At 41.2% G+C, this 15,018-nt stretch overlaps 1 protein-coding gene across 4 annotated transcripts in view; it reads right to left on the bottom strand.

Annotated features, from left to right (window-relative positions):
* The window catches only part of pcid2 (PCI domain containing 2), a 44,741-nt gene that overhangs the window by 11,126 nt on the left and 18,597 nt on the right, over nt 1-15,018 (bottom strand). For 3 of the 4 annotated variants that reach the window (XM_041211310.1, XM_041211312.1, XM_041211311.1), the window contains exons 6-8: nt 11,787-11,828; nt 6,986-7,040; nt 631-734 (exon numbers count right to left, since the gene is read on the bottom strand). In XM_041211310.1, coding sequence (XP_041067244.1) covers nt 631-734; nt 6,986-7,040; nt 11,787-11,828 — 201 coding nt within the window. The remainder of the gene's footprint in view (nt 1-630; nt 735-6,985; nt 7,041-11,786; nt 11,829-15,018) is intronic. The other variant, XM_041211314.1, reaches the window with a different exon arrangement.

Raw genomic sequence — 15,018 nt, 5'->3', positions numbered from 1 at the left:
CCCACCTCATTCAAATAAATTCTAAATCAGAACCCCAAGGTCCTTTAGTATCAACAGCTTGGGAAAGAGAGAAATTAACAGAAAATAGATTTAAGCTTTGTCCTAACACTCCATGATATACACCTATCCTTTGTAGATATTGCAACACTCAATGGCACACACCAGTCCTCTTTACATGTCTTTGGCACTCCATGCTATGCACCTATTCCTTGTATGTACCCACTAAACTCCATGCTACGTACCTATCCTTTGTACATCCCTGACACACTGTGCTACACACCTTCTCCATGGTACACACTTACATGGCCCATGAGGACAGAACATTTGGGAATCGCTGGTCTGAAGATTTAACCATGGAATTTTGAAATCCGAAGCAGTTCCACGTTAGATTTAATGCTCTAAGAGCACCAGGTGTGGCTGTGAAACTGTAGTCCTGTCCTCAGTTATGCAAATCAGATAAATTTGCACTATTTCTTGTTTGCTGTTAGTTACGATTTAAAAAAATTTGACTAATTACAGAAAATTTCTTACCATAGGAGGGTATGGGAGTTAGTTTTAAATCCTGGGCTGAAGTAGTACCATACGTAGTGTCAACATAATGATAAAAAAACAAGCTGTTAAAACACCTACTTGTCACTGGCACAGACCCGGAAACAACTCATCAGTAGTTCAGCAGCTTTTTCCAACATATCTCCAATCTTGCCCTTTCCTTTCTTCCCGAGCTGTTGGTCAGCCTGGTCACAAAATGGGTGGGGAGAGGAAAAAACAAATCATTTTAATAGTTTCTGATGATATATTTCTGGTTATCATTGCACTTATACTAAGTCTGTGACCTCCATTGCAATGCAACACTTTTTCATTAGACACTTTTAAGTGTTGCAAGCTAACTGTTGTGCACACGATCTGGTTTCACACAACTAACAGAGGCTTTTATCAGCCAAGCCGGACTACTGTATTCAGCACTGGGTGTCAATGACTTTCATCATGCAACTCAAACTTTAACAGCATGGACTAAACAGAAAGCACACAAATAGAAACAGACGAATGACCAGGATCAATCTGAAGGAGCAGAGATAGTTGATGAAGAGAATGTGGTGCATGTTGTCTACATGGTTTTTAAGGAAATGTTTGACAAACTGCCAGATGAAAGGCTGTTTAACAAAATAAAGGCTCAAGGAATCGGAGGATGAGTCAGCTCAGACTTTTACAAAAATGGGCTTACAGACAGAAAACAGCAAGCTATGGTAAATGGTTGTTTTTCAGACTGGAGGGTGGTAGACAATGGTGTTCCCAAAGAGTCAGTGCTAGGACCACTGTTTTTTTTGATATATAAATAACTTGGATTTTGGAATATAGAGCAAAATTTCAAAATCTGCTGATGGTACTAAACTTGGAGGTGTTGGCAAACAGTGGGAATGACACCAATAGATAGGCTAGCAGAATGGGCAGACAAGTGGCAGATAGAATTTAGAATCAGAGAATTGTTACAGCACATAAGGAAACTATTCTGCCTCTCGTGTCCATGTGGATCCTTTTAAGGAGTAATTGAATGACTGCCACTCTCCTATCTTTTCCCCACAACCCTGCGTTTTTTTTTCCTTTTCAAATAATGATCCAATTCCCTTTTAAAAGCCTCAACTGGCCCTGCATCCACTACCTTCTCAGGCAGTACATTCCAGATCCTAACCACCTGCTGCATGAAAAGAGTTTCTCCTCATGTCCATTTTCTCCATTTTACCAATCACCTTAAATCTGTGCCCTCTGGTTCTCAATCCTTCCAATGGAAACAGTTTATCCCTATCTACTCTGTCCAGGCCCCTCGTGATTTTGAATACTATCAAATCTTCTTTCAACCTGCTCTTCTCCAAGGAGAAAATCAGTCCCAACTTCTCCAGCCTTTCTACGTAACTGAAGTTCTTCATCACTGGCACCCTTCTCGTGAATATTTTCTGCACTCTCTCTCATGTCTTCACGTCCTTCCCAAAGTGTAGCGCTCAGACTGGATGCAATAGATCAGTTCAGGCTAAACCTGGGCTTTATACAGATTTAATATAGCTTCCTTGCTTTTGTACTCTATACTACTACAATTAAAGCCTAGGATGCCTTGTGCTTTATTAACCACACTCTCAATCTGTCCTGCCACCTTCAAAGATTTATGCACATATACACCTTTTGCTCCTGCAACCCCTTGAAAATTGTACCCTTTATTTTATATTGTCTCTCTCTCTCCATTCTTCCTACCAAAATGAATCACTTCACACTTCTCTACATTAAATTTCATACTTTGCTTGTCTGCGCATTTCACCAATCTGTCTATGTCCTTTTGAAGTTTTACACTATCCTCCTCATGGTTCATCTCCAAATTTTGAAATTAATTTCTATCAGGAGTCCTAACACTGATCCCTGGGAACTCCACCACAAACCTTCCACCACTTCGACATCAACCATTCACCTCTAATCTTTATTTCTTGTCACCCGACTAATTTTGTATCCATGTTGTTACTGTCCCTCTTATTCTATGAGCTCCAACTTTGCACACAAGTCTGTTGCACTTTATCAAATGCTTTTTGGAAGTCCATGTACATCACATCAACAGCATTACCTTCATCAACCCTCTTTGTTAGCTCATCAAAAAATTCAAGCAAGTTAGTTAAACATAATTTGCTGTTTTTTCTTAATTAACCCGCATAGAGAGAAGTGTGAGGTGGCAGAAGTAATAGGGAGATTCTATGTATATGTAACAGCACAGTTCGAAAGACTGTGCAGAGATAGAGGAACCAGGGTTTGCTGGAGGGTGGGAAGACATATTGATAACAGTCAGCAAAGCTTAAGAGATATTGGGCTACATAAACAGGAGTATTGAGTACAAAAGCAGGGAAGTTATGCTGAACATTTATAAAGCTCTAGACTATTGTGTCCAGTTCTAGTCAACATGCTTTAAGAATGCTTTTGAGAGGGTGCAGAGTATAATTGCCAGAATGGCTCCATGGATAAAGGGAATTTAGCTACAAGGTCAGGTTGAAGAAGTTGGGGTTGCTTTCCTCAGAGCAAGGGAGAGTTGATAGAGGTGTACAATATTATGCAGGTTTAAATATGGTAAACAAAGAAAAAGATGTTCCCATTACTTGATCATACAAGGACTAGAGGAATTAATTAGTCCGGATTTAAGACTTTGGGCAAGAGATATGGGGGAGCTGGGGGGGAGGTATGAGGTATTGCTGAGAAGAGAGTCAAGCTTATTGCCTTATACTCATCAGGACAAGTGCAAGGAAGCCAAATTTCAAACAATCACGAGAATTTATATGACAGGTGAAAAAGGGTACTGATTGGTTGGCAAGTCAACTATGATTGACTGAGGCATTCCCATTGAGAAAGCAGTGAAAGCTATAGGTTCCCTATGCTTCCAGGTCTTTCAAAAAAATTCACAAATCTCAAATATATTCCTTTTGTTTGCAAAGAACAGATCCCTGTGTATGACTGTATGTCACTTCTAGAAAGCGTAAATGAGTCAAGTTAAGAGCTTGACTGATTATTTTAAATTGGTTGTTAGTGTAGCTATTAGTGCACTCAGAATTATTCAGCAAGTGCTGCCAATCGCATCTAACAGTAGACATTTTGTCTTGGGTTTTGCAACTGCGGGCAGCTTGAGTATAGTCTGTACTCTGCATGTTACAAAGACCAGAGGAACATCTGGTTTGATTCAATCAGCTAATCGTCGGGAAGTACGGCCTACAAACCTGGCATCACACTGGCACTGAAACTCATACGTGATGTTGCTTAATTGCGTACTAAGCAGAATGTCTTTTTGGACGGATAGAATGCTGCTATTAGTGGAAAATGCCACTAAATAGTCATGGCATGAAACGGCTTGTTAAACCTGTTTGAAGTACTTTACCTTTTCAGTGTAATTTGAGGTAGACTGGACACTTTTCCAGACTGGAATTGACAGCCATTGGTCCATTTGCTAGTTTGGACAATACAAAAAGCAATTCTGATCAGGATAGCTAGTGTCCTGCAGGTTGGCTTTGATGCGTCCTATTTCTGCATCAAGCTTGTAAGGAGGGCAAATGGCTAGGACTGTATTTCTAAGATTGCTGATAAGGCCAATCCTAGTACACAGTGCCATATGAATTCCAAAGCATATATTGACTGTTGAAGGTAGGCTTGCAGTAGGAGTGGAGAATCCATTAGTGGATTTCTCAACTAGTACATCAAGAAAAGAGAGCACGTTAGTCTTCTCCATCTCAAAAGGGAACTGGATGGCAGGATGGAGCACATTAGAGATATGTAAGGAAATCCTTACACACGGCTGCTGATTCAAAGATCATGAACATATCACCTATGTATTGGAAAAATGGATGGGGTAGAAGATTAGGGTTCATTCTATCAGAAATACGTTTCTTGTGGAAACCAACAAAAATGTTAGCGAGCACCAGACCTAGAGGGAATCCCATGGCTACACCATCTATTTCAGCATACATGATGTCATTAACTCTGAACTTGACTCCGTGAGTTGCCTAGTTCTTAAGTTCAATGAATAGAGATTCAGAAAATGATGGCGCATGTATATTGCCATGATATAGTGATACAGCGCATTGTCGGTGGCTTCTTCCAGTTCGTAAATAAGCTAACAATGTTGAACGAACACAAAGGCAAGGTGTTGCTATCAACATATAGATTGCATATAGTCTTTGTGAAGCTGTAGGAATCCTTCACTGTGAACATGAAAAAGTAAGAACTGGCTATAGTAATTTACTCAATCATTTGGCCAATTCCTGCTGTGCAGGATCAGTCATTGAGAAAAATCAGCACCCCCTTTCCTCCTGTGGTATAAATTGTTGTGAGTGTTTGAAATTTGGCATTCTTGCATTTGTCCTGAGTGAAGACAAAAAGGTTCAGTAACATGTCTCTCTTTTCAGCAATATTCAAATTCTGCATTACCAAGAAACTGTGGAACTTATTTTATGCAGTGAGTGGTAATGACCTGGAACTTGCTGCCTACAAGGGAGGTTGAACGGAGGCGGTCAATGATTTTAGCTGGACACTTGAGGGAAATAAACTTGCAGGGCTACGGGGATAGAACAGGGGAATGGGACTGACTGGAGTGCTGTACAGAGAGTCGGCATGAACTTGAGTGGCCTTGTTCCATACTGTAATGACTCTATAAAATAGGTTTCAACAGATCCTAATATTAAACAAACTGTTGCTTTTCACAGAGGAAAGTGGGACTTGTTCCCCATCAGCGTTTCCTGTTTGGTTGACCTCTTTTATAGTTGTGAATGTGACATCAAGGCGATAGTCATTTGCATCAGTAAACAGAATATTTTCCATCTCTAGTGTTAGCATCAGACGCACATATAAACCCACGTAGAAGCAGTCTGAGATCCTTCAACTCTTACAATATATTGTAAATCAAGGCCAAAACCATGCCCCCTCAGAGCACCATTCTGAGCACTTTCTATTTCTCATGCTGACCATCTAGTGGTGTCTCACTCTGAAATTTTCAATTTAGTGGTATGGCAAGGATGGTCTCCCATCACTGTCTCTTGAGAGAATCACAGAATCTTAACGGCCCGTCATGTCTGCACTGGCTCTCCAAATGAGCATTATGATCTGGTGGCATTGCCCTGCCTTTTCCCCGTACCCTTGCACATTGATTCTATTCAAATAATCATCGAATGTCCTCTTGAAGGGGAAGAATATCTGAAGAATCATTGCAGTGAGGCCTGAGACAGTCTGAAGTAAATCCCAGTGACATTCTCAGGGCACAAGTATTACATAAAGCTAAGGGGATGCTAAAATCTGTTACAGCTAGGGTCCCCATTGTGCACTAGTGGTAGAGGGAGTGCTGTTCAAGTGGGCTGCTTTGTCTGGATGGTGCCGAACCTCTTGTGTGTTGTGGGAGCTGCACTCATCCAAGCAAGTGGAGAGTATTCCATCACACTCCTGACTTGTGCCTTGTAGATGGTGGCAGGCTTTGGAGAGTCAGGAGGTGAGTTAGTCATTGTAGGATTCCCAGCCTCTGACCTGCCCTTGTAGCCACAGTATTTATATGGCAGCCCTAGCAGCACCACATTCACAAAGCTGTCCCTTATCTGTCCATTGAGGGTTGGTTGTTGGTATTACCATGCCACTCAATGACACAGCTTTTCTACTTCTCATTTTTAATTTATTCTCAGGACGTAGGCATCGCTAGAAAGATTGGCAGTTATTTCCTTTCCCTCATTGTCTGAGGAGATGGTGGTCAGCCTTCATGAACTGGTGCAGTTGTTGGGGTTTTATATGACTGAGAGTCTTGTTACGCTACTTCAGAGGGCAGTTAAAAGTCAGTCACATTGGTGTGGGACTGGATACAGGCCAGATCAGGTAGGGAAGCAGGTTTCCTTCCAAAAAGGAATTAGTGAATTAGTTTGGTTTTTACAACAATCCGACACCTTCACGGTCACTTCTACTGACATCCCAGATTTTTATTCCCAGACTTAAAAATTAAAATTCTCAAACTGCTATGGTGGAATTTGAACTCCTGTTTCTAAGGATTATTATTCCACTATCCTAACTACTGCACAATGTGTCCCCTAATTGTATTCTTATATGCTAGTGTGATTTTTCTTTTGGAGATTTTGCACCCAGTGCCAATACCATGATCTTGGGAAAGTCCTGAAAAGAAAGATGGCCAGGCCAATTTAACTCACTATATATTTGATAGTTAAACTGTTTAATCCAACCTACATCTGCTGCAGACTGGGGCTTCATCCAAAATGCGATAACAAGGTGTCCAATACAAAGGACGGAGAAATGCTGCAGATCCTAAGTCTCTATATGAGATAGAAGTAGGTGAGCAAACGCAGGGTTACCTATCTTGTGTCATAATTACATTTTCATATGCGCTGAGTGTGTGCTTTCCAGACACAGAATGAAGGGTGTCTTGTAGTTTTGCAAAGTAATAAGCATTTAATAGATTCCCATAAACAAGTGCAATACTCACATTATTTGCAAAGATCCGCAGATCCAGGGCTACTGCATACATAATTGGTAGAGCCCTGATTGTGACAAAACACAGATGCATCAAAATTAAAAAACTACACTGTACCTAAAAATCAATTTATATTTCTGTTCTTTCATAGAAATTCATAGTCTCTAATAAGCTCCTGGATCTCTTTACCACCTTACGGAGTTTTCTAAAGTTTACTGGAAGACATGAAAACATCAAAGCAAACCAACATTTCTCCTACTGCTTCACTGTAAGATTTAATCATCAATTCTGAAAAATAATGGACAGGAACGTGAAGGAGTTACCTTTCCATTGGAGTACATAATTACAATGAGACTGTATAGTGTGTCATTTGGCATATAATAACTATAACTGCAAGGGCATCACAGTAGAAAACAAGTGTGTCAGAATGCTCCAATTCCCCACAATTCTGTTGTGCTGCATTAGGGACATCAGGTCACTTACATGATCATAAAGGCCATGGAAAAGGTTTGAGACAGGTTCAAGAAATTCAGCCAGCACCCTCAACAGGTTCACATCCCCTCCCTAGAATTTGGCATAAAGTCACAAAACACAACATGCTCACTTTAGTTGGTAGCTTCATTGCCCCAATCGATGTTGTTGCTAACTGCTTTTAACCCATTTATGGTAAGTGCATCAGGAAACTTGGCAGCAGTGGAGTCCAAAGTGTTGGATTCCCTCAGTTAATGCAAACAGTAGAGTGATATTTCCTTCTTCAGCAAAAATCTCCTTCCAAATTGCTCTGCAGTGGAACTGGTTCACATTGTAAGAACGTGAAGCTTCTCTTCAGCCTAGCACAATCACAGATTGTAACCAACAGGTTCAGCATCACGGAAATTTACAGCATCTTCAGCATGAAGGCTGTATAGTATAGCACAGAATGCACATAACTTCTCAAGCTTCTAGTCAAGCTGGTTATGTTTGTAGGCAAAAGTAGTTATTTTCACCTTACAGCAATTCAGACAGCTGTGTGCAGGCTCATTGCTCAGGACTGGGGCGGGTTTCTTCTATGCTGAAGGCTGAGTTCTGGATTGCATTTCCACAACTACAGGGAGCTAGCTGTTTCACACTGCCAATATGCAGTAGTAACACAAGTGGTATTCTCCATGAACAGAATGCTGCTGTCAAGCCAAAAAGTCATTTTGCTTGCTACACAACTGAGTAATGTGGTAAATGAATTGCAGTGCCAGTGTGATGCCAGGTATGTCAGCCTTTTGTCACAATGATTGCTGGATCGTATCAAACAACATACACCTTCGGCTGCTCAGAACAAGCATACAGACCATACTAAACCAGCCCATGATTGCAAAGCTCAGAACATCAATGTCCAACATTAGATGTGATTCAGTGATTGGACAGTACTTACTGAACAATCCCAAGTGTGCTAAGAATTACACTAACAACTAAGTTAAGATTATCAATCGGCTCACAACGTGGCTCGCTTGTGCTTGCTAGAAGCTACATATATTCAGACACAGGCCCTCTCCTCTGCAAACAGAAAGAATATGTCTTGACATTGCACCTTTTCCCATTAAACAAAAGCATGGGGACAAGTGTTCCCTGGTGCATTCCTCATGGCAACACCTCGACCACAGTCCACTTGCCAAACAATTAGGACACTTTCCCATGCAGTATAACTTCTTGTTCCCTTTCAACTGTCCTGATGTGTGCAAGATGAAAAGCTTCCAAAGCATTTATTTTTTTGCATAAATTACATTGTTTATCAGGCAGATTTCACACACTTCAGTGTAGCAGGGGATTGTTGACTGATCAATGATTGGACAATGGCTGATATCTTGCATCACATCACTGTAACTCCTTCAGCTTTACTCTCCTACTAAACGTTCTTAAAATTTAGTTTGTCATTTCCAGATTGTTAGGAAAACAGAATTGTCTCAGCATAGTTCAAAAAAGAAAAAAGTTGTGCATTTATATAAAGTTTATCACCTCAAGACATGCTAAGGCAGCTCGAAGCCAATTAAGTATTTTTAAAGTTTAATCAGCTTTAATATAGGGAAACACAGCAGCCAAAGTGCACATAGCAGGATCCCACAAACGGTAATGGGATAATGAGCAGATAATGAGCAGACTCTGCGACACATCAGGGAGTGGGAATGTTACCTAGCTGCTTTGTACAGGGAGGCAGTCACACCACTTAGCACAGGGTCTTCTGATTTGGTCAGTGGTCAGGGACAGGAGGGTATGACTGCAAGTGAGGCAAGTAAGGGGACCCAACAGGCCGGAGTAAAAGAGTGTGAGCCTTTGCAGTTGTTCAATAGGTTTGAGGGTGTCTCAGCTTGTTTGGTTGAGAGCGGGGGCTGCAGGGTTGATGAGCAAACTGACCATGGCACTGCGGTACAGGAAGCCATTCAAATGGGTGGAGCAAAAAGGAACATAGCGACAGTAGGGGACAGTATAGTGAAGGGGATTGACACTATTCTCAGTAACAAGCAGCGAGAGTCCAGACGGCTGTGTTGCCTGCCCAGTGCCAAGGTTTGGGACATCTACTTAGGACTGGAGAAGAACATGCAGTAGGAGGGGGAGGATCCAGTTGTCATGGTCCAAGTAGGTACCAATGTCATAGGTAGAACTAGGAAAGCGGTTCTGCATAGAAAGCATGAGGAGCTAGGCACTAAATTGAAAAGCAGAATCTCAAAGGTTATAATCTCTGAATTCTTACCTCAGCCGCGTGCAAATTGGCATTGGGTATATAAAATTAGAGAGGTGAACATGTGGCTCAAAGACTAGTGTGGGGAGAAGTGGGTTCCGGTTTTTGTGGCACTGCACCAGTACTGGGAAAAATGCAGGCTGTACTGTTGGGACGGTCTATGGCAGACCCAGGCTGGGACCAATGTTCTTGCGAGCCGCATAACTAGGGAAATAGAGAGAATTTTAAACTACGTAGTGGGGGCAAGGGATCAAATATGGAAAGGTGTGGTGTATCAAACGGTAGAGATCAGGTAAGAGAGGAAAATAGTAATATGAGAAATGAGGGTTGGAGAATGACAGGAAGGAACAGAGAAACACCTAAGAATGTACAAAGAGTCATGACTCAAGACTAGATGTACAAAGATAACAAAAAGACTAAATTAAAGGCTCTGCATCAGAATGTGCATAGCATTCATTACAAATAAACGATTTGATAGCGCGCATTGAAGTAAATAAATATAATCTGATAGCCATTACAGAGACATGGCTGCAGGACAACAAGGATTGAGTCCTGAACATTGAGGGGAATATGATATTCAAGAAGAATAAGAAGCTAGGTAAAGGTGGAGGGGTAGCACTGGTAATCAAGGATGGCATTTGTACAATAGTTAAAAATGGCCTTGGTTCAGGGAGATCAGTGTATATAATCAGTTTGGGTGGAGATAGGGAATAGTGAGGGAAAGAAGTCACTAGTGGGAGTGATCTATAGGTCCCCTGACAGTAACCACAGTGCAGGACAAAGTATACAAGAAAAAATATTGGGTGCTTGTGGTAAAGGAACGGCAATAATCATGGGTGATTTTAACATACATATAAACTGGAATATATCATATCATGCCAATCAGAAAAGGAACCATTTATGCATACTCTCTGCTCAGTGAAAATGAGCAGAACAATCTGCTCAGTGAACATGAATAAACAATACTTCTGATTTAACCCTAAGGAGAGTTTGCTGCGAGTCGCTTTAAAGTTGACTTCACAAACAGAGGGTTTCGGGAAACACGCCACAGCCTATTTCAAAAAAATTAAAATACCACTGTTTATGGACAAGACGGTGAGAAAAACAGGATAAAAACAAAATAGGAGAAAAACAGGAAGTCAGTTTACCTTTCTCCCAGTCTGTAACACTCATAAAACAACTCCTTCAACCAAAGAATCAGCCTAGTGAATCTTCTCTGAACTGCAAGTACAACCCTCCTTAAGTTATCCAATTAGTCCCACTCCCCTAATCATACTGAATGCCTTTATTTACAGTGAGACTAGGAGCAATCAGGTCACAGCAGGAGAGACTGTATTCAACCAATTCTTTAACATGAAGGAACACAGAATTGTTTGCACATTTGTTTAAACTATATCTTTCCAGAGTTTATAATGGCATTTGTGGAAAGGTCAATCATCATTAAATTAGGTTTGGTTACCTTGGCAGATCTAGCCTCACTATTTGTGGTAAACAGTTGGCAGAAAATATATTTACTACAAATCAGTTTCTTTTCTTCAGAATTATGAATATGGGAATATAAGTTTTAGACATGCATACATATTTTATTGAGCAAAGGAGTTTCTTGTAAAGTCACTCAGAATTAAATAGCTGAATGAGTTTGCATTCATATAGAACATTTCACATCCTCAAAATGTCCCAAAACACATCACAGCCAATGAAGTACTTTTGAAGTGTAACCACTACTCTTGCTGGGAAGTGTGCCAGCCAATTTGTGCACACCAAGGTCCCACAAACAGCAATGAGACAAATGACTAGATAATGTGTTTTAGTGATTGTGGTTGGGAGTTAACGTCAGCCAGGACAACAGGAGAACTTTACGCTTTTTTCAGAAAGACAGCGCCTCTCAACAGTGCAGCACTCCCGGAGTTCACCTGAATTAAATGCTCAGGTCCCTGAAATAGGGCTTAAACCCACAACTTCCCAACTCAGAGATGTGAGTGACAGCACTAGGCCAAAGATAACACCTAATATTCCATTGGGGCTGAGCAGGAAAGACATTTTTCATCCTTGTAAATGGAGGGAGCAAAAGTTTATCACAAGAAACAGCAAACAATTGAAACTTACCAGTTCTCCTCTTTGTGAGCTTGGAAGGCCCTCAAGAATGACGTTTTCCAATGAAGGAAAAATAAATTTACATATATTGTTTCATAACTTCAATAATCAGAGAAATAAACCATAACTACTATTTTAAATACAAATAGACTTCCTGTGATATTACTCCAGTCCATAATGTTTTACCCCATGCTCCCACAAACTGTGATAAAAGTTCACCCCAAAAAGTGAATAGAAGCTGTACTACACAATCTGGAGGTTCAAAAATAATGGAATAAACCAGAAACAATTAAATACTGGGTGGGATTTTCCGGTCCTGCCCACGGCCGGGATTTTCCTGTGCCGTTGAAAGTCAATGGACCTTTGGCTGGCTCTCCAAATTTTCCATTCCCACCCGCGACAAGTCTCACCCAAATCCCGGCCATTATTTCTTTCTTTACACATACAATTACAACAGGAGAAACAAATCCAAAAGGATCCAACAAAATCAATTGTGTGAATCATCCCAGGACACATCACAGGAATGCCGCCAAATAAAATTTGACAGTGCACCACATAAAAAGATATTAGGACAAACGACCAAAGGTTCAGTGGAAAGAGGTTTTAAGGAGCATCTTAAAGGAGAAAAGCAAGGCAGAGAAGCAAAGAGGTTTAGGGATTTCAAAGCTTAGGGCCTAAGCAGCTAAAGGCACAGCCGGCAATGGTGAGCAATTCAAATCAGGATTCCTCAAGAGTCAGAACTGGGGAAGCGCAGAGAGTTTGGATGGTTGTGAAGCTGGAAGAGATCACAAAGATCATGGGACTGTAGAATGTGTACAGCACAGAAGGCGGCCATTCGGCCTGTAATATCTGTGCTGGCCCTCTGCAGGAGCAATTCACCTAGTGCCATCCCCCCACTGCCTTCTCCCTGGAGCCTTGCACATTTTTCCTTTTTAGATAGTGATCCAATTCCCTTTTGAAAGCCTTAATGGAATCTGCCTCGGCCACTCACAGGCAGCACATTCCAGATCCTAACTACTCATTGCATGAGAAAGGTTTTCCTCAAGTCACCATTATTTCTTTTGCCAATTAATTAAACTCCCGGTCATGGGTGGGACCGGAAAATCCCGGCTGTGGGTGGGACTGGAAAATCCCACTCAGTTTTTAAATGTAATTTTGTTTTTGGTTTATTCCATTATCTTTGAATCTCCAGGTTGTGTATTGCAGATTCTATTCACTTATTAGGGTGCATTGTTATCACAGTCGATCCTTCCACCAATGGGAACAGTTTCTCCCTATCTACTCTGTCCAGGCCCTCTATGATTTTGAATACCTCCATCTCCTCTCAACCTTCTCTTCTCCAAATAGAACAGTCCCAGCTTCTCCAATCTATCAATGGAACCAAAGTTCCTCATCTCTGGAACCATTCTCAAAAATCTTTTCTGCACTCTCTCTAATCAATGCCTTCACATCTTGCTAAAGTGTGATGCCTAAAATAGGGTGGGGCAGGGCCATGGAAGGATCTGAAAACTATGATGAGAATTTTAAAATCAAAGCTGGCTATTCTGGGAGCCTACGTAAAGAACGGAGGGTGAAAAATGAAGGGGATTTGAGGCAAGTTGGAATCTGAGCATCAGATCTTTGGAGGAACTGAAGTTTACAGAGGTTGGGAGGCCAGACAGGAAAGCACTGGACTAGTGAAGTCGACAAACACAAACAACAAGCAGCATGACCAAGTACCAATGAAAGGATACTGATGGATATTACAGCAAAGGTTAACGGGTGTAACATTGAATTAAGAAATTAGTGGAGCAGCAAGGGTTACTTAATTGACAAATTCAGTTGGCAACAGGCAACAACAAGTTAATGCTGCAGCCGGTCCACAAGTGAATTAAAAAGTCAATGAGTTAATGGCTGGCTGCTAATCAAATGAAGTAGGCAGCAGTGAGCTAATAAAATTAGAGTGCAACAAGTTTTTTAAAAATTCATTCATGGGATGTGGGCTTCGCTGGCTGGGCCAGCATTTATTGCACATCCCTAGTTGCCCTTGAGAAGTGGTGGTGAGCTACCTTCTTAAACCGCTGCAGTCCATGTGGTGTAAGTACACCCACAGTGCTGTTAGGGAGAGAGTGCCAGGATTTTGGCCCAGCAACAGTGAAGGAACAGCGATATATTTCCAAGCCAGGATGGTGAGTGACTTGGAGGGGAAACCAGAAATTAAATAAATTAATGCAACAGGAAGCCCCAGTGAATTAATAAAATAAAGGAACAAAGGAGCATACCAACAAATCAGTAGTGGGCATCGGTGAATTAATGTCATATTCCTAACATCAACACTACTTTCTGCCCACTACTGGTTTCATGGTTTCTGGTTTAACAGCTTTGTTTTCAAAGCAGAGTGATCATGTATTTACCCCAGTGAAAGTAAGTTAAAAACCTGCAACTCTGAGTTAAGAAAGGAGCTTTTAATTTGCTATGTCATCTAAAACATCGCAGCAATGTCATTAATTAATATAATGAGGAATTGTGTTTATAAAGATTCCCTTTAAAAATTCATTATGAGGCTAAGTCACTAAACCACTCAGAAAAGAAGGATGCAAATAAGTAGAGGAAGTAATGGTGGGAAGAGGGCAAAGGTCATTGTGGAGTCAGATGTCTCAAGGATGGGGGGTGGGGGGTGGGGGGTGGGGGTGGGATTGGAGCCCCAGTGCGGTAAACTCAGTGGCAGCCAGTACAGCAGTGGGACCCAAAATTGGGCGGTCAGCAACAATATCATCAGGTGGGATTCAGCCAAATGGGTTCCTTCTCTCCTGTAGATGAGGTGAACAATCAGATAAACAGGGTTTAAACGTTTCAAATATCTTTCCAGCCGATAAGTTGGCCAAACAAAATGCCAAAAGAGGAGAAAATGTATTTTAGAGTTGGGAGACTTGTACCACAGGACTGAACTTAACTGGTAGTTGCATCAAGACAGGCAACTACATATACACAGATTCACATTACAAACATATACAGGCCAATTTTAAAGTTAAGTGCTCTCGCAAAAAATGAGTTTCAAAATTGTTATGTAAAAGGGAATAGGAGGTAGAGTCTGTGGACAGGAAGTATGTGGGCACCATGTGAAGACTTTTATTAATATACTAAACACCTTCAGTGGCATTATATGGGGAGTTGAGACTAAACAATCTTCAGGTGAAGCGAGCTAGGCAGTGGGAGATAATTGGATCACTGGATGCAGACATAATTCAGTTATACATTTGTCCTG

The sequence above is a fragment of the Carcharodon carcharias genome, chromosome 18 (assembly GCF_017639515.1).
Source record: "Carcharodon carcharias isolate sCarCar2 chromosome 18, sCarCar2.pri, whole genome shotgun sequence".
NCBI lineage: Eukaryota > Metazoa > Chordata > Chondrichthyes > Lamniformes > Lamnidae > Carcharodon > Carcharodon carcharias.
The sequence above is the reverse complement of the archived record's forward strand: the minus strand, read 5'-3'. Positions and strand labels throughout refer to the sequence as shown.